General features: G+C 50.4%; 1 protein-coding gene across 6 annotated transcripts in view; it reads left to right on the top strand.

The window, feature by feature from the left end:
* Window positions 1-25,736, top strand: part of ERF (ETS2 repressor factor) — a 39,743-nt gene that overhangs the window by 8,031 nt on the left and 5,976 nt on the right. For 3 of the 6 annotated variants that reach the window (XR_014009766.1, XM_081200410.1, XM_081200412.1), the window contains exon 3: window positions 24,470-24,704. Coding sequence is in view for 5 of the 6 variants with exons in the window: in XM_081200410.1 (XP_081056536.1) it covers window positions 24,470-24,704 (235 nt within the window). In the remaining variant the exon portion in view is untranslated. Of the gene's footprint in view, window positions 1-15,564; window positions 15,689-18,647; window positions 20,796-24,162; window positions 24,316-24,469; window positions 24,705-25,736 lie in introns of those variants that run through there. The other 3 variants (XM_081200411.1, XM_081200414.1, XM_081200413.1) reach the window with 3 other exon arrangements.

Raw genomic sequence — 25,736 nt, 5'->3', positions numbered from 1 at the left:
CTGGGATAAAACAAATTTGCACCAGGATAAATGTAGCAGCAGCAATTCTATCCCGTAGGCTAGCAAGTAGGCCAGCTTTTCTTTGCTTTCTCCACAAACATCCTAATGCTGTTTTGGGTTATCCACTCTCAAACTATTGACCATGTGCACCCATAAATGCATTTAGATGTATTCAGATTTTTTTTAAAAAAACAGTTGTCATGGCTTAAAATGGCCGCTAAAACAAACACTGGAGGCTACAACCTGAAACAGTCAGGCAGGTTAAGAACCTGTTAGATTGCAATCTTAAACCCATCATCCAAACCCCTTGTTTAAACAGAAGCAGGCACGCATGCTCAGAGACCTGGGGAGACAGGGCATGCAATTCAGCATCATTCCCTGTGAATTGTGCCCTCGGAGGTAGGATCCTGACATAATTAGAGCCCAAAAGGGGCTGCTGGAAATCGAGAGGGCGTGCTTAGGTAAATCCCAATTTATGTAGAAGCAAGGGAATCACAAAATGTTGAGTGTCAGTCGGAAAGGGAAAACAAAAAATCGGGCAGGGAGAGTGAACTGCTTGAGCCCTTGACAGCTTCTTGACATAGGACATGGTTGACTGGAACCCTGAACAGGAGCACTATTAGGTGATAGGGTATAATGGAGGAGTGGGGGAACCTTTGCTGCCCCCTCTCCTGATGTTGCTAAACTCCCATCATCCTTGGTCATTGGCTATGCTTGCTGAGGCAGATGGGAGTTGTGGTTCAGCAGCATCTTGAGGGCCAGAAGTGCCCCACACTTGGTGTGCTGCAACATTTTATTGCAGATCTCACTTGTTATATATTCCACTTGATCATGCATAGATGATACAGGTCTCTCCCATGCATGCTTTGGGCACAAATGGACGCAAGGACCGCCTTGCTGAATCTGAGGAAGCCCCATCTAGCCCCTCCTCTTTCCAGTAACGATCAGGTATTGATGCCTTTGGAAGCTCACCAGTAGATCACAAAAGCAATGGCTTGTCAATTCTCCTTGGGGTGTGTTGCAACAACAGCAATATAATGTTACCCGACGACAAATAATAAAGACTTGACAGAAAGATGCTGAAACTGTTAGCTAGATCAGCAGCAGAGCTGGAAAAAAGTTGCTCCCAGTTTTTTTGGAGCCGATTCTCAGTTTTTAGGAAGGAGCACGAACCTGGGGGGGGGGGGGAACCCTCCGCTCTTGAGGCACCTGGGTGAGCAGACAGAGCATTCACCCAAGCCCTGCTTTTCTGTTGAGACAATGCTGAGGTTTAAAAGATGGCTTTGAAACAGATTATCCAAGTAGTGGATAACAGCTTTCAGAGAATGAGAGAGGGCTGTTGTCAAATAAGATTGCCCTGAATTTTTGGATTAAACTCTATGTGTTAAACCGGTGGCTTTTAAAACTTTCCGCTCTCGAGGAACCCTTTCCGAGTTCACATTCTGCCCTGTGCCCTGTGAACGCCTGCTGTAGAAGCCCTGCATGGTGCAAAGGATTCTGGGGGCTTGTTCTAAGGCATCTTATGCTAGGTAAACTCTTGAGAGCATCCTAGACCTTTTAATGTAGGCACAGGGTCCCCCCACAATTGTGTAATATAATAATTTATTATAATAATAATTTATTATTTCTACCCCGCCCATCTGGCTGAGTTTCCCCAGCCACTCTGGGCAGCTCCCAATCGAGTGTTAGAAACAATACAGCATTAAATATTAAAAACTTCCCTAAACAGGGCTGCCTTCAGATGGCTTTAAAAAATAAGCTAGCTGCTTATTTCCTTCACATTTGAAGGGAGGGCGTTCCACAGAGCGGGCACCACTACTGAGAAGGCCCTGTCTGGTTCCCTGTAACCTCACTTCTTGCAATGAGGGAACCACCAGAAGGCCCTCGGCGCTGGACTTCAGTGTCCGGGCTGAATGATGGGGGTGGAGACGCTCCTTCAGGTATACTGGGCCGAGGCCGTTTAGGGCTTTAAAGGTCAGCACCAACACTTTGAATTGTGCTTGGAAACGTACTGGGAGCCAATGCAGATCTCTCAGGACCGGTGTTATGTGGTCCTGGCGGCTGCTCCTAGTCACCAGTCTAGCTGCCGCATTTTGGATTACAGTGGTACCTCGGGTTAAGTACTTAATTTGCTCCGGAGGTCTGTTCTTAACCTGAAACTGTTCTTAACCTGAAGCACCACTTTAGCTAATGGGGCCTCCCACTGCCGCTGCGCTGCCGGAGCACGATTTCTGTTCTCATCCTGAAGCAAAGTTCTTAACCTGAAGCACTATTTCTGGGTTAGCGGAGTCTGTAACCTGAGGCGTATGTAACCTGAGGTACCACTGTAATTGCAGTTTCCGGGTCACCTTCAAAGGTAGCCCCATGTAGAGCGCATTGCAGTAGTCCAAGCGGAAGATAACTAGAGCTTGCACCACTCTGGCCAGACAGTCCGTGGGCAGGTAGGGTCTCAGCCTGGTACGCAGGACCGGTGGGCAAGCAATCTTTCTCTGAAATCTGCCCTCTTTTATTCATCTTCCTGCTGGAGAAAATCACCTTCCACAAGCTACCCAGGGTCCCCAGATCTAGCTGGCATGGCAAATCTAAACCTCGTGTGGTATTGGAATTCACTGCCCCAAGACGTGGTGGTGATGATAGCCACACGTTTGGACGGCTTTAAAAGTGCATCAGGGGGAACTCACAGCAGAGAGCGCTTTGTAACTGGCCACCAACCATCACGATGGCAGCATGGAAACTCCAGGGGCAGAATCCGTATGCCTCGGAATTCAATTTGCAGGGAGGCAACAGCAGAGGGGGCTGCGGCGTTCATTACTTGCTTGTAAAGCTTCCCAGAGGCAGGGGGCTGGCTGCTGAGGGGAGATGAACTTTGGCTCAGATCTGGCGGGGCTCTCCTGGTGTTCCCACATTTTAGAATCATAGAACTGTAGAGTTGGAAGGTACCACCAGGGTGCCATAGTCCAGCCCCCTGCAATTCAAGAATCTCTTGCCCAACGTAGGGCTTGAACCCACAACCCTGAGATTAAGAGTCTCATGTTCTACCACAGGGGTCGGCAAGGTTTATCTTGCCTGGGCTGGATCGCGGAGATCCCTCTGTGGGCTGGATCGCGCCCGCCCGTGATTTTTGGCATCTGCGTCTGCGCAGACGTGATTTCTCGCGCTGCAGAATTGAGTCCCCGCGCCGCGCTGCACCAGTTTAGCGCAGCGCAAGAGCAGGCGGCGTGGTTCGGGGGCCGTCAGACGACCTCCACGGGCCGCTTCCGGCCCATGGGTTTTAGGTTGGTGACCCCTGCTCTACCGACTGAGCTATCCGGCAGCATCCAATCCTTTAGCAACTGCGACTTTAGCAATTCTGGGTTTCCCACTTCAGCACCAGTATTTATTTATTTACTTGTGTGTGTTGCACCCTGCTCTTCAACCAAAAAAAGGGGGGGGTCTTCCCAGAGTTTCTTGAAACCATCAGTCCCTGAAACCAGGCTTACAAAAGACATGACACAAAAGGAAAAGCTTTTGGGAGGGAGGAGGGGAGAAAGCAAACCCAAGCTCTAGTTCTTAGTTGTAAGGTGTTATTTCTTCTGGCAGGGAAAGAAGAAACAAGCTCCCTGCATTGCTCCTTTTCTGGTCAACAGATGGGGCCAAGCTAGTCTCTTCCTTGCCATGATATTTTTCCCAGCAAGCAGGGGGAGCAGCCAATAGATTGCAATGAAATCCCACCCCTTTCTAGTTTGGTGGGCAGGATCCAAGTTTCAATACGTTGTCTGGCAACATGCAGTGTCTGACTGAAAGGAGGTCGACACTGTGTTGCTATCAGATGTTCATCTATTTGTTGAATTTGTGCCCAGCTCTTGCTCCTGCAGAGGGGTGTATTGTCATTCTACAACAGATATGCCGGGTGTGTCCAGTACTCAGTATTGGCTCCAGGATTTTGGAAGAAGCAGGACATGCAGCCCGGTAATTATTTGTGTGCTGGCTGCACCCTTGGTCAGTCTTGAGGACCCAGCAAATGCAAATGGACCCCAGTCTCTCTTCCTGGTTCTTCTTCCTAAGATACCTTGCTCAAAAACTTTCTTTTCCTGTCCCTTCACACACACACCATCACCTTTGCAACATCTGTCTTCCCAGGCAGGCCCAAGGATTCTTCTAGGATGGCCCATTAGGTCATCTTAATAGATTTATTTGCTCTTCCTTAGGCTAGCCAGCCTGTTTTGCATAAGCCAGCCCAGGGATTCCCTTTCTGGCACAGTCCTGCAGCTTGTATTTTCATCCATATCCCAGTTAATCAAAATACTACTGTGGCCACCTCATGAGAAGAGACGACTCCCTGGAAAAGACCTTGATGCTGGGAAAGATGGAGGGCACAAGGAGAAGGGGACAACAGAGGACGAGATGGTTGGACAGTGTTCTCGAAGCTACCAGCATGAGTTTGACCAAAATGCGGGAGGCAGTGGAAGACAGGAGTGCCTGGCGTGCTCTGGTCCATGGGGTCACGAAGAGTCAGACATGACTAAACGACTAAACAACAACTACCATTTATTAATTTCTAGGGATTTTGGGGGGGGGGGAGGGAATCCCCTCAAATCTATAACAATATGGTTCCAAAAAGTGCTTTCCTATCCAGACAGCTTACAGGGCCAGGGACTCACCTGTCTGCTAATGGATGGATCTGTCCTGTTCCCAAACAACATGCACTGGAAAACAGTTCCTTACGACCAATCCTGTAGCACAGCCTCATTTACGTCTTGTTTTGCAGATGACTTTTTCAAACCGCATCCTGATATTTATATAAAAAAGCAAGCCCTTAGAAGTCCATGGCCTGCCCATCAACACAGCCAGATCTTGAGAAAGTTCGTACAGTGGTACCTCGGGTTCCAGACGCTTCAGGTTACAGACTCCGCAAACCCAGAAATAGTACCTCGGGTTAAGAACTTTGCTTCAGGATGAGAACAGAAATTGCACAGTGGTGGTGTGGTGGCAGCAGGAGGCCCCATTAGCTAAAGTGGTGCTTCAGGTTAAGAACAGTTTCAGGTTAAAAATGGACCTCATGGTATATGGTGTAAGGAGGTCTGTGTTCTCGACCATTTGCTCCTAATTTATAGCCTTAATAACAGCACAATCCTGCGTGTGTTTACTTAGGAACAAGCCCCACTGTGCCCAATGGGGTTTGCTTCCTGGGCTGCTTAGGATTGCAGCCTGAAACTTTCAAAGACTTCTGTTGCCTTGCCTTCCTACTCTCAGGGATAGAAGAAGACCTCAATATATTCCTTGCTGATATTCCTATCATCTGGCTTTTCAGAGCTTTTTTGCATAACCTTTCTCTCTGTCCAGTGCACCTTCCTCCCCACCCCTCTGCAAGCCAACACCCTGTGGGCCCCTCTGAGACTTCGCTGCTTGCGAGGGAAAACCCTCCTCTTTACAATATTGCATGCCATTACTATTTACTCTTGGGAGGGTGGGGCTGCGGGGGGGGGGACCCTTAAGTTAAGATGCCATTAAATTAAAGACCCTTTGGCGATGAGCTTTCAAGAAGGCTTCAGAGGTTTTTCCAGGTGTTGCACGCAACAGGATTAAAATAAATAAATATTGAAATTTTAACTCTTGACACCTTAAAGGCCCAAGAGCTTGCTCTTCTCTCTCTTTCCCCACCTCTCTCTCTGTTTTCTTTCTTTCTTTCTTTCTTTCTTTCTTTCTTTCTTTCTTTCTTTCTTTCTTTCTAAGTGGAACCTGAGAACCTCAGAATGCTGAATTCTGCAGCCTTTGTACTGAATCAATGCAGCCTTGCTAAACATCTCTTTTGGGGCTTACCATTCCCCTGCCTCCTTAGAGCTGGAAGCAGGCGCATAGCACATCTCCCCGGCCTGTATCCTCTCTCGCTTGGGCCTGCACATCTTCCCATAGTACTCTTCCCCAGTGTGAATGCCCCTTTCACCACATACCATATTTTCCGCTCTATAAGACGCACTTTTCCCCTCCTAAAAAGTAAGGGGAAATGTGTGTGCGTCTTATGGTCTGCACCGATCCCTCTCGCTCTCCTGGCTTCAGGGATAGCTGCGCAGCGCCCCTTCAGCAAAGCCGCAGGAGAAACGGAGCCCCTTCCATTTCTTCTCCCGCTTTGCTGAAGGGGCACTGCGCAGAGAGGGAGAGAATATTTTTTTTTCTTGTTCTCCTCCTCTAAAACTAGGTGCGTCTTATGGTCGAGTGTGTCTTATAGAGCGATAAATACAGTATATAGCTCAGGTTTGTGGGCTTTCCTTCTCCTTCTTGTTCTTGGGCCACACTTTCTCAGCGGCATCAGGCAGCAGCATACCAGATAGACTAGATGGGCACTTCGTCAGGAACACGGGAAACCGCCTTGTACACTGAATCAGGCCAGTGGTCCACCTTCCTCAGCCTTGCTTACACTGACAAGCAGCAACTCTGTCCAGGATTTGGGATAAGATTCTCTCCCAGCCCAAACTGGATATACTGCGGATTGAAACTGGGACCTCTGCCCCTGAGCTACATTCTCCTCCCCCAAAAGCAAGGCTGACCCAGCAAGACTTTTCTTATGCACTCATATTTTTGTATGCTCTGCAGTCCTCGTGCCCCTAGATTACATGGAGCAAAAACTGCATTGTACATCCTGTTTTAAACACAGAGCTTTAATATCCACGTTGGGGAAACTTGTGTTTTCTGTAGTGCTTGGTCCCCCCCTCCCCCCATTTTTGTTATTTTCAAACTGTGTATCCCACCTTACTTGAGAAACCGGGGTTTATTTGCAGACCAGTTGTTCAGAATATTTGCGATACTTGGCTGTCACTCAGTGACAGGCCACATGTGTTGCATGCAGAAGGTTCCAGGATCAATCCTGGCCATCTCAAGGCTGAGAGAGACCCACCTTAAACCCAGAGAGCCTCTGCCAATCAGTGTAGTCCATACTGAAGTAGATGGACCGGTGCTGTGGCTCGGTACAGTGGTGCCTCGCAAGACGAAAAGAATCCGTTCCGTGATTCTCCTCGTCTAGCGGTTTTTTTCGTCTTGCGAAGCAAGCCCATTGACGGATTAGAGGATTAGCGCTATTAGTGGCTTTTAGCGGCTTATCAGCTTATCGGATCAGCTGATAAGTGGCTCAGCAGCTTAGAAAAAGGGGGGAAGGAAAAAAACCCAGCAGGAACTCGCAAGACATTTTCGTCTTGCGAAGCAAGCCCATAGGAGATTCGTTTTGCGAAGCACCTCCAAAACGGAAAACTCTTTCGTCTAGCGAGTTTTCCGTCTTGCGAGGCATTTGTCTTGCGGGGCACCACTGTATGTTCCTATCTTCCTAGGAATGCTGCCGTAAGTGTCTTCTTAACCAAGGGCATATAGGTTAAGAAGACAACTACGTAGGTCCACACCAAACATTTAAAGGACATTGCTTCCCCCCGGAGAATGATGGGAACTGTAGTTTGTTAATGTAATGCAGGGGGCCAGCAAACTTTTTCAGCAGGGGGCCGGTTCACTGTCCCTCAGACTTCGTGGGGGACTGGACTATATTGGGGGGGGGAATGAATGAATGCCCCACAAATAACCCAGAGATGCATTTAAGACTGGAAAAACGGGAAACGGAGACAATCAAAATTGACCCCTACATGGAAATAGGTTCCATTAAACCATGGGTAAGCAAGCAAAGGCCCAGGGCCCGGATCCATCCCAATCGCTTTCTAAATCCGGCCCGTGGACGGTCCAGGAATCAGCGTGTTTTTACATGAGTAGAATGTAATGGGAATCACAGCTTCTTATAAATCCCCAGGATTCCAACCCTCCAACCTTTCTCCGATGAAAACAGGGCTGTCCTATTCTGTAACAATATTGCCTGTGTGACTGGGTTGCCCCAGCCACTGGGCAGCTTCCAACATATATAGAAACATAATAAAACGTTAAACGTTAAAAAATAATAATTTCTCTATACAGGGCTGCCTTCAGATGTCTTCTAAAGGTTGTGGAGTTACTTATGTCCTTGGCTCAGGATTCACATAACTCCATACCTTCCAACATTTCTCCATTGAAAATAGGGACGTCCTAAGGAAAAGCAGGACATTCCGGGATCAAATCAGAAATCGGGACAGCTTCTGTAAATCCGGGACTGTCTCTGGAAAATAGGGACACTTGGAGGGTTGGGATTCTTTGGGAGAAGCTGCGTACTTTAAATATCCGTTGAATGTGCTTTACACATGGGTTGTGTACAATGTAAATATCAGCGTCCTAATGCAGCTTGGCGCTGTGTCCTAGTGGCCTCCTTGATACCGTTGCTTCTTTGAGCCATGCAAGGAAGTTGGGAGCTAGCAAGCCTATTCCCCCACCGCCCAGATCCCCAGATCTGCACTGTGCAAGTCCTGCAAAATTGGCTTTTGCAGAGAGGTGGAGTCTTCATGGCACTCTCCATGGACATGAAAGGAAAGTGGTCTGTGCCTGTTGTCCTCAGGGGAGCTTCCTGATCAGCTCTTCCCTCCCTGCAGCCAGGCCCCGGTCTCTGCCTCTCCCCACCCTTGCCTGTCTGCTTGGAGGATGGAATCTTCTGAGCTCCCCAACATGCCCGGACAGGGATCCCTCCCCGCTCACATTCCTTCAGATCTGCTGCTGCCTGTTCCCTCTGTGCCCCGTGGCCCAGGAACGAGTGAGTTGCCGTTCCCACCCCTGATCCTTCACTTTTGTGCTAGCACCTTCTCAGCTGCACTCCTTCCCCCTGGAGTGTCTGCTGATGCTCCCCGTGCTTTGCGGCAATCACCTCGCCCAACCTCACAGTAGCACCGAGCAGCCAGATCATTAATATTCCTGCTTTACAGATGGGGAGATGAGACGGTGACAGACTGTTTGTGAGCCCAGGAATACCCCTGGCTAGGCACAAATCTGGACGAGGAGCTTCACGTCTCACGAGGCCAGGCTCCAACCTGTTTACACAAAGGCCTTGCTTCTGTTTCAAACTTCTGTTGGCCCCAAACTTTCCTTTGTCAACAGCGTAGCAACCCCACCCCCCGGCTCCTGAGGCACAGCTTTTTTTAGGAGACCCCCCCCCCAAAAAAGTTGTTGAACTTTTTTTTAGAAAAGTTGAGAAAACGCACTGTAAATTGTAGGTGCCGTTTTCTTTTTCGTTTCACCTTTCCTATCTAAGTACAGTGGTGCCCCGCAAGACGAATGCCTCGCAAGACGGAAAACTCGCTAGACGAAAGAGTTTTCCGTTTTGGAGGTGCTTCGCAAAACGAATCTCCTATGGGCTTGCTTCGCAAGACGAAAATGTCTTGCGAGTTCCTGCGGTTTTTCCCCCTCACCCCCTTTTTCTAAGCCGCTAAGCCGGCTTATCCGATAAGCCGATAAGACGCTAAAAGCCGCTAATAGCACTAATCCGTCAATGGGCTTGCTTCGCAAGACGAAAAAACCGCTAGACGAAGAGACTCTCAGAATGGATTCTTTTCGTCTTGCGAGGCACCACTGTATATGCATCAAAAGTGCTTTGCAACGACCTCTTGGTTTGCTTCCTTTCCATTTTATTTTTTTGCACATAGAAACCTGTAGAGCAGTGGTTTTCACTCAGCCTTTGGGAGTCCATGGCTCCCTTGACCAGCCACATTCTTTCTGCAGCTCCCTGTGGGAGACACTTACATGACACATACGACTTGGGGTCACGACCTTCCTTTGTGCGGGGCTCCAGCTTGGCACAGGAACGTAAGGAGAGAACTGCAGGATCAGGCGAGTGGCCTATCTAGTCCACCACCCTGTTCTCACAGTGGCCAACCAGTTGCCTGTGAGAAGCCTCTGAGGAGCTAAGTCAGGGAAGCCCAAACTTTTCCCAAAGAGGGCCAGATTTGATGAGGTGAACTTGCGTGAGGGCCCACCAAAGTTATTGACCTTTATTTAAGATTGAAGTTGTTGAGCTTTTTTTAAGGATTGAAGTTGTTGAGCTTAGCCTAGGACTCGCCGATCAGAAGGTCGGCGGTTCGAATCCCCTCGACGGGGTAAGCTCCCGTTGCTTGGTCCCTGCTGCTGCCAACCTAGCAATTCGAAAGCACGTCAAAGTAGATAAATAGGTACCGCTCCGGCGGGAAGGTAAACAGCGTTTCCATGTGCTGCTCTGGTTCGCCAGAAGCGGCTTAGTCATGCTGGCCACATGACTCGGAAGCTGTACCCCGGCTCCCTCGGCCAATAAAGCGAGATGAGTGCCGCAACCCCAGAGTCAGTCACGACTGGACCTAATGGTCAGGGGTCCCTTTACCTTTACCTTATCCCGGAAATAAACTGCCACAGGGACTGGATTAAACTGACCGGCAGGCCGGATTAGGCCACTGGAACGGACTTTGGACATGCCTGACCTAAGTGCTCCAGCCGTCTCCCCTGGCATGCTAAGTTACAAACTGCGTTTCTGACTGAGCCAGCCCTGGTTATTCAGTCTCCCGTCTAAGCAACTGGCCAAGTTGGAGACCTGCTTAGCTTTAACAAACATACCTTAATAGCATCATGTGCCATCAGACCATTGTCTGGACCTTCTCCCCCACCCTCCTCCTCCTCTTATCTGCATTGTATCCTTTCCCTGTTCCTCCAGGCTATTCACAGAATGTTTTGCAGTTCTTTCCTCTTCCCCAGATTCACTCTTGCTCTTTGTTTTTGATCCTCTGCAAATTGCTGGCTGGCCTCCCTCCCCCCCCCCATTTTAAATACACCCCCAGGCTATTTGTAACAAGTGGCAAACATCTTCTTCCATGGCCTTCCCTGCATCCCTGGCTGCAATTTGGCCTATTCCAAAGTCTTGGAAGCCGCTGGATTCTGTGCCCTGTTCCCAGATTCTGTAAGGCAAAGGTGGTGGACTTAATTTTATTTATTTACTAATTACATTTATCACCCACATTCCCCCCCCCAAAGGGAGCTCATGGTTCCCCCTCTCCCCATTTTATTCTCACAACAACCCTGTGAGGTAGATTAGGCTGAGAGAGACAATGGCTGGCCCACGGTTGTCCCAGTTATCCAGGTTTTGGACCCTGGCTTCCGTAACTCTGGTTCTTGGATGTTGAAAGGTTCTTTTATATGAAAAAATGTTCTGGAACTCAGTATGGTTGTTCCTCATATTAATATTAATTATATTTGCATACCACCCTTCAGCGGTATGGTGCACAACTTTAAAATGCATCATAAAACAAAAAACAACAACACCACAAATCAACTCCACAAAGCACATTTAAAAGCCCTTTAAAAAACAACCCCTGTGAGGTCACTAAAATTGGGGGAATGGAGTATACCTGAAGGAGCGTCTCCACCCCCATCATTCTGTCCGGATACTGAGGTCCAGCGCCAAGGGCCTTCTGGCGGTTCCCTCATTGTGAGAAGTGAGGTTACAGGGACCCAGACAGAGGGCCTTCTAGGTAGTGGCGCCCGCCCAGTGGAACGCCCTCCCATCAGATGTCAAAGAGATAAACAACTACCTAAAATTTAGAAAACGTCTGAAGGCAGCCCTGTTCAGGGAAGTTTTTAATGTGTGACATTTTAGTGTATTTTTGGTCTTTGTTGGAAGCTGCCCAGAGTGGTTGGGGAAACCCAGCCAGATGGGCGGGGTACAAATAATAAATTATTATTATTATTATTATTATTATTATTATTATTATTATTATTATTATTATTATTATTATTATTATCCCTTACCAATTTATTTTTATATTACATTTGTAGCCTGTCTTTCCTCCCAAGGGAGCCCTGGGCAGCCAAGGTCTATCTATCATCTATCTATCTATCTATCTATCTATCTATCTATCTATCTACTCTTCTTTCTTTCTTTCTTTCTTTCTTTCTTTCTTTCTTTCTTTCTTTCTTTCTTTCTTTCGAACTCTAGAGTCCACCCCCCCATAAAAGCCTGTCCCCCCACCCCTGCATGGATGGGGCTCCTCAGTACTCACTGAGTTCTGTACTGAGCATAGTGTGATTTCACCACAAAATGTTCAGCCCTTCAAAATGTTTTAGGTAAAATCTCTGAAGTTGGGTGGAGCTCCCAAGCAGGACTTCCAGTTGAGTGCCTCGCACAGCTCTTTCTAGACCTTCTCTATGGCTAGGCAAAGTAGGGTCAAACCCAGTGTGCCACTCCCCATTCCCTCCCCCCAAAAAAACAAAGAGCAGGGCCTTCTCAGTGGTAGTGCCAAAATCATGGGATAATTTTGACCAGGGGCAGCCTTTGTATAGGCCTTTCATGGTCTTGGCCTTTCCCCTGTGGTGCTGCCAGGCAGGACTTTGCCAAAGGACTTCACTCGGCAGAATGAGATGTAAAAAGCAAGCAAAGCAGCAGACAATACTATCTTTAAAACCCACAAAAGACTCTGAGGTCCAAAGCCTAAAATTATCTAACTGCTTCACTTCTCTCCGAATTTCTCCACACATATGTCTCAATGCAGTCCTGCCTATGAACTTTGGTCCTTCAGCCTCAGCCACTGGACGGATTCCTTATGTGACTTTGGAATTCCCTTTTGATCACCTATATGATACCTACTGTCGTCGTTTCCCTTCCATACTCTCTCCTTGCAGTGCAACTTTTTCGAACCCTTGGCTAGCTCCTTAGAGCACAGTCTTATTATCCAAGAGGAACGTAAGGATAGCCTGCTGGATTCGGGCAACGGCCCCTCTAGTCCATATTAATAATTAATTATTTATACCCTGCCCATCTGGCTGGGTTTCCCCAGCCACTCTGGGCGGCTCACAACAGAATATTAAAAACACAATACAGCATTAAACATTAAAAATTTCCCTGAAGTCTTCTAAAAGTCTTCTAAAAGTTTATTTCATTGACATCTGGTGGGAGGGCAGGTGCCACTACCGAGAAGGCCCTCTGCCTGGTTCCCTGTAACCTCACTTCTCGCAGTGAGGGAACCGCCAGAAGGCCCTCGGAGCTGGACCTCAGTGTCCGGGCAGAATGATGAGGGTGGAGATGCTCCTTCATGTATACAGTGGTACCTTGGGTTACATACGCTTCAGGTTACATACTCCGCTAACCCAGAAATAGTGCTTCAGGTTAAGAACTTTGCTTCAGGATGAGAACAGAAATTGTGCTCTGGCGGTGTGGCAGCGGCAGGAGGCTCCATTAGCTAAAGTGGTGCTTCAGGTTAAGAACAGTTTCAGGTTAAGAACGGACCTGCAGAACGAATTAAGTACTTAACCTGAGGTACCACTGTACAGGGCCAAGGCCGTTTAGGACTTTAAAAGTCAGCACCAAAACTTTGAATTGTGCTCGGAAACATACTCTCCCCTCCTGCAGTTTCCAGCAACTGGTATTTAGAAACATTATCGCCCCCAAACAACCATCACCATCATAGCTAGTAGCCATTATGGCTTTATGCTCCATGAATTGGTCCAGTCCTCTTAAAAGTTACCCAAGTTGGTGGTCATCGCTGTTTCTAGTGGGAGTGAGTTCCCTAGTTTAACGTGTCCATGTCTACTTAAATTCCATTGCATTTAGTGTGGCTTTCTCCCTGGTGAGCAGGTTTAAGATTTCAGCCACAGCCCTCATGGCTTATTAAACATAAGTACAATGGTACCTCGGTTTTTTAACGTCTCGGAAGTCGAACGTTTCGGTTTTCGAACGCGAAAAACCCAGAAGTAACTCTTTTGGTTTTCGAACGCTTTTCAGAAGTTGAACGTGCCACGTAGCTTCCATATTGAGTTTTCCGTAAGTAAATGCTTCGGTTTTCAGATATTTTGGAAGTCGAACGGTCTTCCGGAACAGATTACTTTCGAAAACTGAGGTACCACTGTACTGAAGTTTCATTTCTTTTATTCCTTTACTCTCCCTTCCATCTTCCTGTTGCCTTTCGGGACAGTGACCTGTTTTCTTGAGCACTCTAAAGTGCCTCTGTACATTGACAGTACTGTAAAAATAAAATCATAGTGTGTGTTTCTAGTTTAAGACTTCTAAAAATGTTTTATTTATTCAGTGTCTAAGAATGGTTAACTCTGATATTATAGTCAAAGAGAGTTTGTTTTAGTTGTGTTTACTATTGTATTAGTTTTTTATATAGGTTTTTAATATTTAAGGAGCTTTTAAGGAAAGGCTGTTATGGAATTTTATAAATAAGGTACCGTGTCCTATACAGCATCTTTTACTTTCCTTTTTTTGGCACTTAAAATGATGAGCCCTGTTGTATCAGACTACTAAATCTACAATCCTATACATACTTAGTGGGAAGTAGGGCTGGGCAATATATTGATATATCGTTCAAAATTGGTTTGACATCTATATTGTAATATTGGTTTTTATATTTTTTCACCTGGAATTAGAAAATGAATCGTGATGTGTGTGTGCACGCTATGCAAAAATCACAAAGTGGGGAAAACCTTGAATTCAGCCAATACCTCTACATAACTCCATCTTTATTTCAGACATTTTGATATATCATTATATCACAAAGTTTAGCTGGTGATATTGATATATTGTGATGTTGCAAACCAAATATTGCCCAGCCCTAGGGGTGTAAGGCCTGAGATTTATGGATGAAGGGCAGTGTGCAGATTTTATTTTTATTATTATCATTATTAAATGCAACAGGATTTAATTCTGAGTGAATAGGATTGGGCTGAGCATGCTCTTTACAACACTAGCCCACAAAAAGGGCATGGATGCAATCGCCTTCCTCTGCAACCAGTATTGATAAGATACACTTCCTTTGAAAGTGGAAGTTCAGTTTAGGTATCATGGCTGATAGCTGTTGATGGACCTCTCCTCTCTGGATTTGCCCGACCCCCTTTCAAAGTCATTTTAACCAGCAGCCATCACTGCTGAGTCTTGTGACAGTAATTCCTCAAGTTAACATATAAAAAAGTGGGGGAAACAAATCCAATAGGTGCACACTGGCTAATTTTCCGCATGCAGTAATTTACACAGGTTCTACCTTCTGTAAATAAATATAAATAAATAAAATAAAATGAAGCCTAGCTTTCCTCGGCACAAAATTAGGCTTGCAATAGGTCGGGGAAATTCCTTACATGTCCTGGTTTTCGGGTGTAAAAATGGCGTTGGGGGATTTTGCTGAATTGGCAAAATGTCAGGGAAAACCCGGGTGTATGGCAGTGCAATGGGAAAAGCAGCTCAAAAAGCTTTAAAATCACTATTTTCGGTGTAGGTTTTCCCAAAAAAAGCTCAACACTTTGGGTTTCTTCCCAAAAAAAGCTTTACAATTTTGGTGTGTTTCTTAAAGAAAATCTCAGCAATTTTGTTGGTTTCCTAAAAAAAAAATCTCAACAATTTTGCGGATGTCAGGAATTTTACTTTTTGAAATATGGCAACCCTAACAAAATCTTCCTGGCACTCCTGCTACTAACATTTGTTATTACAGAAAGGGGGGGGGGAGGTTCGTAGATGCGTGCCTCATCTCTCTCCCAGACTCCCACCCACCACCTACCCATCTTCCAATTGCCTTCCCCCCTTAACTTCCCAAGTGCACAACTTTCTATCCCACTCCGGCCCGCGGCTCCACTCCGCGCGGCCCCTTTAACTTCCCCCTCTCTCCCCGAGCTCTGTGGGCGGAGCCGAGCCAGGCTGGGGCGGAGGGGCGGGCTCAGCGTGTCCATGGCGACGCGGCGGTGACGTGCGAGAGGGGGGCGTGGGCGTCCCGGCTCCATATGAGGCGGAGGGGGGGAAAGCGAGGGGGGCCAGAGCCCGAGTCCAACCCGGCGGCTGCAGCGCGAGGAGCCATGAAGACCCCGGCGGACGCAGGTGGGGACCGCGGGAAGGTCCCAAGCTTGGGTGGGGAGATGGGGGTCCCTCGGTGGGGGAGGAGTAAAAGGGGGGGTGTAGCTTAAGGAGGGGGGGTCGGCCGCGGCACGTGGGCTTGGAAAGTTGGAAAGATGCGGGGAAGTTTTCCCAGCAAAACGACCCCGGGAGAGTTCGGACTTTGGGGGTCCCGGAGGGGTAAAGGGGTAATCGTGCGTTATCTGTGCGCAAGAGATTCCTGGGTGAACCGAGAGGGACGGATCCTGCTCCGGAGGAGGGGAAGGAGGAAGGGGAGACGTTTCTATACAATCCTGCAAGGAGCGGCAGGGATCCACCGGGGAGCGAGGGAGGGAGACGAGGCAAGATCCGCAGCGGTCTCCGGCTCCCGTGCCTGGAGTGAAGCTGCAATGGAGGTTCCTGCAGGGAAGGGAATGGTGTGCAAGCAAGTTTTTTTTTCTCCCTTCCCGCCCCCTCCTCCTCCTCCCCCTCCCGGAGTCCATCTCTGGCAGCTAATGGAGGCTACTTAACTCTTGTTTCCTGTCCATCGAGCCTCTCGGGGGAGATCCTTTCGCTGGGAGGCGGGCGAGGAGCGGGAGGCAGCCCACCCCTCTCTTCTCCGGGCTCCGCCGGAGTTTGCGAGCAGGAGCGGCGCAGGGACCTGTTGCATTTCCCTGCCCGGCTCCGTTTCGCGCGTGGCGCTGCCCGCTTGGCCTCGGGACGGAGCGCTCCAGCCGGGAGTTTCCGCTGCTGTCTTGGAATGGAGGGGGTGGGGGGCGTGAGCGGAGTTATGGGGGCGACTTTGGGGAGGTGGGGGGGATCGGGGGCGCCCTGGGTGCTTCTCTCCCGCCCCCCTCCGGCCCGCTTGTTCTGCAGTGGGTGCTGCTGGCAGACTGAGGGGGCAGGGAAATGAATGGGGGGGTGACTGAGGCTGTGTGGGCCCTGATTTGTGGGGGTGGAATCTGCGTGTGTGGCAATTGTGGAGGCCTCGGGCTATGTGTGTTTCTCTCCCTTTTTTCCGCTCTCTACTTCCCACCCCCAACCGTCCCACTGCCGTGGGGTTGTGGGAGTTTTTGAAACCGGATTAGCTTCGGTTTCGGATAGACTGAATCCCGGTGGGTTTTCTTTGGGGGGCTGTGAGGTGGGGAGATGTTGGAGAGACGTTACTCAACGCCACGTTGCCGAAACCGGATTAGACATCCATAGCCGAATTGGGGGGGGGGGATTTTTGCGTTCGCTTTGGAGAAAGGGGTGCACTTCGGATCTGGGGAAGTGGCCGGGGCGCTCTCCTCCCGTCCCATTGTCACCTTGGAAGCGATTAAAAGTGATAAAACGGTAAAAAGACAAACGAGGCATGTGATTTCCTTTTCCCTGGTTACTGTGTGTGTGTGTTATATATTCCCCCGCAAAAAAAAAAAAAATCAAATCTGGAGAATATTGTTGGCAAGTGGAAACGGTTCACGGCGCATCGCGGCGTGTGTGTATGTAAATACGGAGAGAGGGGAGCCCGTGGAACGGAGAAAAAGTTACAAAGCGTTCCGAACTGGAAATTCTGTGTTCGAAAAAGGAACTTTTGTTTCCGACAAACAACGTGGTGTTAAGGTGGCCTGGCGGGGATGGTCAGTGGAAGCGCGGCGGTGTGGGGGGTGGCCTCGCAAGTTGTGCATTAGTTGGTTTGGGGGTGGGGGGATCTCATGCCTCCTTTATCACCCTCGAACTCCCCACCACCTCAAACATAAGTAAGCCAGGTACTTGGCGGGTGGGGCCCTCTTTTACACCAGCTGGCAAATGCTACCTTAAATGTAGCTTCAGTTTTCTTGTAGCGGGTTGGGGGGGGAGGTTAATCTCCAACCTCAAATTCTGGACTTTAACCTCTTTATAAGGAAGGGGGTGTCTCTGTAGAAGAATGCCCTCCCCTCCCCGCTTCTTGAAATACAAACACCCCCCCCCCAAGATTCAAAATCCGGCCTGAGTTGAATTCACTGGATTGGCGAGTGCGGGGGAGGACGCCTTTAAGCGGGGTACACTTAGATGTGTGTGGGAGTGTTGTCGGATCACTTTTACTAAGCTGGGCTCTTGCGGGGGGGGGGGTTGCCGTCTTAAAAATGGCCTTGCAGCGGTTTCCGTTTGAGGGCAAGTGGTTGGTGGACTTTGCTCCTTGAAAGGAGTTTGCGCGGGGGGGGGGAGGCGGATACGAAATAAAGCTGAGGTTGCATTAGGAGGTGGAGAAACAATTTGTTTGAAAGGGGCTTAAAAAAACCTTTTTGCATTGTGTGTGGACAGACAGCAGTTCCTTTAAATTTTATTTTTATTTGGCAGAGGCTCTGGGGAGGGGTCAGATTCTTTCCTCTGTTTTCTTCTCTCTCACCCCCCCTCTCCTTCCTCTCTCTCACTCTCTGGTTTTGTTCAGAGCTTCCACCCCATCCCCCCCTGGCGCCACCCTCCCCCCTCCCTTCCGAGCCCGATTGTCTGTCTCCTGGAATCTTGTGTGTCTTTTTTTTTTTTTTTTTTAAGTGCTTCTGTTCGGACTTGTCTTTCCCTCACACCTCCTCTTTTGCAGTAATCGAGGCCACTGAAAACTCTTCTCTTCCCCCCCCCCTTTCCCCTTAAACTCTGGGAAAGTTCTTTTCTTTGGGCGTCTGTTTAAAAAAAGAAAAAAAAAGAAACCCTAATAATAATTCCTGGGCCTCGCCCAAGCCGCTAGGAAAATAAAATCTTGCAGCGTTAACCCCCATGTTGGAATCTTTCGCACACACAGAGCGAACGCAGATCCCAGATCTGAAAGCATTCAGATCCCAATTGCAAGGCGCTTAGTTTTTCCACCGTCTGAAAAACGCTTTTTAAAAAAAACAAACCCATCAACTTTGTTTTTGGCGCGGGAGGGGGGGGGGGAGGAAAGAGGTGTCTGGCTTCGTCTTTATTGCCACCCCTCGCTGGCATGCTTCATGCAGACGGCCTCTGATGTGGCTTCTACTAGCTGAGAGCGGGCCCCCCTCCCTCCTCCCCCCTCACCCCGCTTGCCTTGCTGAAAGCCAGAGAATGGTAGATTTGTGCATGTGGCTTTAAGAAAGCTGTTAGTATTGGGGAGTGATGTAATATTAAGGGTCGTCCCCCCCCCCCTTCTGAAGCCGGGATTGAATTCCAGCCCTTTTAGCTTCTGGCTCCGGGGATTAGTCACAGGGGTGGTGTGGTTTGGAGTGTGTAAAAGGGGGGGGTGTGATTTAAAGAGATATCAACTTAATTTCCAGTTTTCTTCTCCCTCCCCCCTCCCACTTTTTCTTCTTCTTTGCTGTCTTCCAGGAAATCCCTGAGCAAATAACCATAGAGCCCCTTCTTCAAAACAGACCATAGTTCCTTGGAGGGGAGGGAGGGAGGAGGGTCTCTGTGTGGCTAGCCTTGAGTTAGTCAACCAGACAAAAGGAGGTAAAGTGTTTTTAAGATGGAGTCCCCTTTCAGCTGAGCTTTGAAATAAAACACACACACACACACATGCTAGAACTCTGGCAAGCAGGAGCAGTTTCAGCCCCCCCCCCCCATACACACACTTTCTCTCTCTCTTAGGAAGCAGTGGAAAATAGGAAGGGGGGCGTGGAGGGCTTGGCTTGGCCAGAGGAGCCTTAAGCCAAGCCTGGGGTTGCGAACACTGTGTGCATTGTGTGTACATTTTTGCGTGCGCCTTGCTGCTCTCTCGCTGTCAGGGAAAATACCCCTAATTGCCTTCAGTTCCCCTATCTGGGGCATGTGCATGGGTCAGAGGTGTTCTCCCCCTGCCTGCCCTCTCTGGGACAGAGCTGTGGCTCCGGGCTGCCCTCCTGCCACGGATGGGTTTGTGTGGCATGGCTGGTAGACCTCACTCCCTGCTTTGGAGCCCTGCAGAGATGGGGAAACGGGGTGGGCTTCGTTTGATGGGAGAGATCTCTTGCCAGTGGGGCATCTGGGACCCATAAAAGACTGGGAGAGGTGGCTGGAAAGGGTTTGGCGGTGATGACAAACGCTCTCTCTCCCTGCATGGTATGGCTTGGGTGGGTGGCAAGGACCTGCCACGAGCTCTGTGGTAGGGACGGCTGGTGTCTCGTCGTCTTCCCCCACCCCACCCAGCCAGCCAGTCCCTTGGCACAGGCCTGGCTCTGGTTCGTGCCAGAGCTGGGGGCACTGCCAGCCAACAGACGGTGGTTTTTGCCGCCAACCTCCCCGTGGGTTGGCAAAGGAGGTGGCTGAGTTGGTGGAGACATGGTGGCAACAGCCATGGGCTCAGGGTGGGTGGCAGCAGAGGACTTGTTGAAACGGTCTTGTGCCTCTTCCACTTTGGAATAATGTGGGGGGGGGAGGGGAGAAAACCCTCTTGGCTGTGGCGTGTTGTGGTTGGACTTGGAAGGGAAGGATAATAGGGTGGGTGTGATCCTGGGTTCCTCGGTTTGGGTGCAAATGGGACTTTTGTGAATAAAGAAGGAAGTGTGTGTGTGTGTGTGTGTGTGTCTGCATAACTACTTCTTTATTTTAGTAGAGGAGATAGCAACCTAAACCCTTTCCCTGGAAGATTAAATCTCTGCAGCCTGATCATTGAGAGGGAGCTTCTGGGTGGGTGTAAAATGATAAGAGGATTGTGTCTTTGAGCAATGGGGCAATGCAACAAGCGCCATCCTCCTTTCTCCCCTCTTCTCTCATAGGAACAGGAATGTGCCTGGTGCGTTCCTGGGAGGGTGTTAGTTGGTGAGAATCTAAACAGCAGGACAGGGTCTGCAGGATAGGCAACTGAAGGGGAGGGGGGTGTTGGAAGAGCTTGCCCTTTTAACCGGCTGTCAGCTCTGCCAGGCTCTTCCTCTTCCTCCCCTTCTCCTGCCATAGGATCTTCCAGTTGGCTTGCCCCTATAGCAGGCACCCCACACTTCGTTAAGAGGAGACCAAAGTTTTGCAAGAGGCCTTTCCTCTTTAGCTGACGGGACTCTATACCCCCTTCCCTCCAACCGCCCTGATCCAAAATGATTGTGCCAGCTTGGAGGTCAAGCCGGACTGCAGGATTGCCCTGCAGAGAAGAGAAGAGCGGGGTGGACCAGGAAGCCAAATTTCCTCTCCCCCCAGCCACCACCACTCACCTGAGGTCTGATGTACACAGGTGAGTTGGTTCCAGCATGCAGTATCATTGGCACACGCACCATTCTTTGTGCATCATTTAGCACATCAGTGGGGCCCTGTAGGTGCGTCTAGGGTCCCAGCTTACATTGGATGGAGGTTTACAGTCCATTTGGAAGGCCACATGTTCCCTATCCCAGACTTTTTATTTTAGGGGCCGTGCAAATGTTCCCTAGCATCACTGAGGGCCAGCCTGCATCTCGCAGCATCAGGTGCAATTGGGTACCACTATACACATACACAATTTTTGTCTTGACAACATGGACACTGCCATTTTTCTATTTCTTTTTTTAAAAGGGTGGAGGTATAGCCCTCTCCCACAGATAAGTCCTCCTGCTGACACCCAGGCTATCCTGGCACATGAGGTTTCTGCTTCTTTTAATGTGTGGTGTCCACGTCTGGAAAAGCAGTCCTATGCAAAGACATTTCGGGGGAAGTTTTGCATTGCTGGGAGAAATGCCCTGATTGTCATAATCATGTGAAGGGCCCCCACCCGCCTTAAACTCCACGACGGAGGGGAGGGGGTTGCTCCTCCGGCTCTGTTACACCCCGGGAGGACTCCGCTGGTGGGGGTGGCGGGGGGAGTGTATCTGGTAGCACCAGCCGGAGAACAGTAGCCCATTCAGCACACTGTGTTTAGTTCTCTGCAGGCGGCTGATGTCACGGCCTTCCCCCCCCTCCTTTTTCCTCCACCGCCTTCCTAATTAGTGAGAACAGGACTGTGTGTGTGTAAGAGAGAGAGAGTTGGGGCTGACTCACATGCTGCAGCCGGGGGAGGCGAGGGGAGCAGGGCTGGCTTGTTTTTTCCCCGGCCCCCTCTTTTTCTCTCGCCCCCCCTTCCACCCTCTTCAAACTCACAGGAACTGGGAGATGGGATGTCGTCCACCCACTCCACTGCTGGTGGAAAACAATTGGGGGGCCTGGATGGGGCGCGAAACCAGGAGTCAAGCGGGGCATATAGGGGAACCTAAGAAGTACCTGGAAATGGCTTCTTCCCCCCCCCCTTCCACCAGCCCCAAACAGGTGCTACTGAGCTTGATGCTTCACAATGCACTCCTTTTGTGAAGAAGAGGGAGCAACTTGCTCCAAACTTTCTCCTCTCCCCCCCAAAAAACGTGGCTGATATTGGGGAGAAGGGACCCCGCTGCTTTTCGAACCAAGAGTCCTGCATGGGCACCTGCTGTATCCGGGGCTGCTTTTGTGCCGGGCATTGGGGTGCCTCCCCATGCCGCCAGTGCGTAGTTGTGGGGTGCCTGTGGCTGCCTCTCCTTGGGGTGCTGCCCAGTTCACGCTGTGCCTTCTCTCCCTTCCTCCCCGTTTATTTTTAGCCTCTTGTCTCCCTTGCTGTTGCCTGTTGCTTGGAGACTGGTACTTTGTGGGGGGGGGGAGCGGGGTGGTTTCTGTTTGTAAAAGGCCCTTGTGGTGCCAGGGAGCAAGGCAGCGAGGAAGATGCTCAGCTGAAATTGTGGTTCGGGGGGGGGGCACTGCACAACTCTGCTTCCCCATCCCTGCCTGGATCACACCTTAGCCCTGCCCTTTTGCCTGTTGGGGAATTCATGGGTGCCGGGGTTGTTGGGACACACACACAACATGGAATAGCTTTGGAGCGCCCCCCCTCCAAGGCATGCGTCTATGGGACCCACCTCTAGCTCTCACACCCCCCCTCCAGATGACATCACCACCCTAATGGCTTGGTCTGTGCGCCGAGATGCCCTTGAGCCGGCGCCCGCCCGCGTCCCCAGCCTCCATTACAGGGCCCTGAATTATTGATGGGCTCAGAGCGCCTGGGGTTTGGGAAATGGGAAACCACAGTGCCCCCCCTCCTTCCCCCCCCCCCGACAAAGCTCAGACACCCCCCTCCCCCAAGGCATTGGGCATAGGCTCAGCAATTTCAAGCCAAGGAGATCATGATGGGTTTGGCGAAGGGGGGGGTGGAGAGAAAAGCGAAGAAGGCTGTGGGGTGGTGGTCTCCCTAAAACCACCCATATACTCGTTGCTGCGTGAGGGAGTTCAACTGCTTTCTCTGTGTGCATTTTGTGTGCCAGGCATGCCCTACTGACCCGTACACAAGAGTGGCATTGCCCTTGGAGCTGAGGCTGCTGGACCCAGGACCTGGGAAACCTGGATTCAAATCCCCCCACCCAGTCTGTTCGCTGTAACTCGGCCTGAGCTACCTCACAGGGCTGTTGGGAGGGTTTACATACAACCCTGTGAGCCTTGTTGATGAAAGGAAAGATGGGGATGTAAATAAGTTTTAAACCAAACGGTGGGTTCGCGTGGCACTGAGTTTGTGAGGCGCGTAGAGGTCGGAGCGTGTCCAAACTGGAAGGGCCCCCAGGATCCTTTAGGGAGAGCTCCCCCCCCAAAAAAATCGCTTTAACTTGTGGGTGATGGGCACACCCCTTCTGTTCATCGGGCCTAGTGGGAGGCCCCATTCCCTGCAGGGCCAGCATGGAAACAGCCCTATTGTTTTCCCTTCCGACTTCCTGTTTATGAGAGGGCAGCTAAAATTTGGTGAGGTGGGTGGGAACAGGCGTGTTATTCCCCCCCCCCCAATCCCAGGATGTGTCAGAAACAAGTCTGTGGGGTGTTTGGGGACCCCCGCCTGTGTCCCACCCTCCTCAATTGACCCTTGGTGCTGCCAACGCAGGCCTACCTATTGGTAGTCTTAGGCCTTGGGTGTGCTTCTGACATCCTCTTGTGTTTTCCAGCCCCCCCCCCCGCTGCAGCCCCACAGCCACCCCCCTCCCCAGGAATGCTCTGGGGCTGGGCTAGGCTGCTGCCTCGTGGCTGGAAAAAAGGGCCCCTTGTCTGGGAGCTGCTGACCTCAGCCACTAACCATCCCCCCCCTTGCCCAGTGAGAACATGGCACAAAGAGCCTTCCTCCCCCCCCTTTCTCCTCCCCCCCTTTCAAACATGTTGATGCTTCCCTCTCTCTCTGTGCCATAATGGGGCTGATTCTTCCCAGAGTTGCTGAGCTGCACCCCTTAGGTCTCTCCCCCCCCCTTTGCTCAGTGTGTGTTTTGCTCTCGGGGTGGAGATTGTTGTACAGGTATGGGTCCCCGGGGCAGGACTCTGTAAGTTTGCTGATGGAGGCCGCCAGCTCTGGCTGCTTCGCCCCCCCTCCTCCCTCCCTCCCAGGTAGAGGGAGGCTTAACATCAAGAGGCAAGCCTGAGCTGTTCCTCCCTCCCACCCACGCTTGGAGGAGGATCTGGTTGGGACCCAGCCTGGAAGTCGCAAGGCGGCTTGGCCGGCCTCCCAGCCTCCTGGCTGCACAAGAGGAGAGGCGGCGGCGGCAGCAGCCGCCGCCGGTTTCCTGTTTTTCCCCTCCCTGTGTGTGCGCTGGGGGGGTAGCGGGGAGGGGAGAAAAATCCATGCGCCTCATAGTTTCATCCTGCGGGGAGATGGGCCGGCGGAGTCCTGAACTTCCAGCCCTCCCTTGGCTGTAACCACTGTGCCCTACTGCCAGCACTTACCGATGGGATGCGGGAAGCGGATCAGAGTATGGGAAATGGCAGTACCTTTGTTCCAAGTCTCCCCCTTCTTTTTCTTTTAACAGGGAAATTATTTGCTTCTCTCTCTCTCCCTCTCCCCGCAACCTGGCTGCTGCCTCCTCCCCCCCCCGAGCTGGCTAACTCTACTTTTCTCATTGCCAGGGTTCGCCTTCCCAGACTGGGCCTACAAGCCAGAGTCGAGCCCCGGCTCGCGCCAAATCCAGCTGTGGCATTTCATCTTGGAGCTTCTGCGCAAAGAGGAATACCATGATGTCATCGCCTGGCAGGGGGACTACGGCGAGTTTGTCATCAAGGACCCGGACGAGGTGGCTCGCCTCTGGGGGGTGCGGAAGTGCAAGCCCCAGATGAACTACGACAAGCTGAGCAGGGCCTTGAGGTGAGTCTGGGGGGCGGGAGCTGGCAGAAAAGGGAAACCCCCCAGAGTCCGCTTCCCTTGTCCCTGCCCTCCTGGGCTGTTCGAACCTGGCTGTGTTTTTCACGCCTGTGCAACTGCTGTGTAAACCCTGGGAACCAATATATGGAGTGGAAATATGTATCCTGAGACTGCAGCCTTTCTTATTTTTTAAACATTGCATGGTGCTAGTCCTTAACGGCTCCAGAAACAGCTTGGCAGCACCTGGTTAAATCCAGAAACAGGGCTGAGTGAACAGAGGAGGAGACTCCAGAGTTCATTGTCTGCCTCCCACTTTGTTTGTGAACACTCTTCTCTGCTTAATCCTTTTCCCCTGTCTGACCACACACACAGATACACTGTTTTCTGAATCTTCAGAGCAGAATGAATTGTGGAAGCCGTCAAATGTTGCCTCCTTCATTCTGAGTTTATTTTTTGCTTTCGTTGGTACATAATACATAATGTTTAAGAAATCATAAAACTGTAGGGTTGGAAAAGGGACCATGAGGGTCATTTAGCCCAACTCCCTGCAGTGCAGGAATCTTTCATTCATCTTGGGGCACAAACGCATGACACTAGTGCCACACACACAAGCTCCCAGTTCTCTGCTTTGTTTTGTTCTGCTCACCTTTGCAAAAGAGGCTCGGCTCAAAATGTGTGGCACGCGTGTGAAACCGCACCAGCCCATTGTGCCCGGCCATAGTATTGCTTTTGGAACGGTGCCTCACAACGACCCTGTGAGGTAGGCCTCTCTTGCTCCTCCCTGAGAGACAAGTCTTCCCATCACCCCAAATCCACAGGCTCAGGTTTGCGCTGGTTCTGTGTATCTAAATGGAAGACCTCTGTGGCTTTTTTTTTTTTGCTGCGCCCCAATGCTCGTCACCCTCTGGCCGTTGACTGTGCTTGCTATGGCTGATGGGAATTGTAGTTCAGCAACATCTGGCGGGACAAAGGTCCCCCATGCCTGATAACAGTGATTTGCGTATAGTCCTGCCGGGAGGTTCCATCACTTTTGCA

The sequence above is a fragment of the Podarcis bocagei genome, assembly GCF_964188305.1.
Source record: "Podarcis bocagei genome assembly, chromosome: 7".
Taxonomy (NCBI): Eukaryota; Metazoa; Chordata; class Lepidosauria; order Squamata; family Lacertidae; genus Podarcis; species Podarcis bocagei.
The sequence above is the reverse complement of the archived record's forward strand: the minus strand, read 5'-3'. Positions and strand labels throughout refer to the sequence as shown.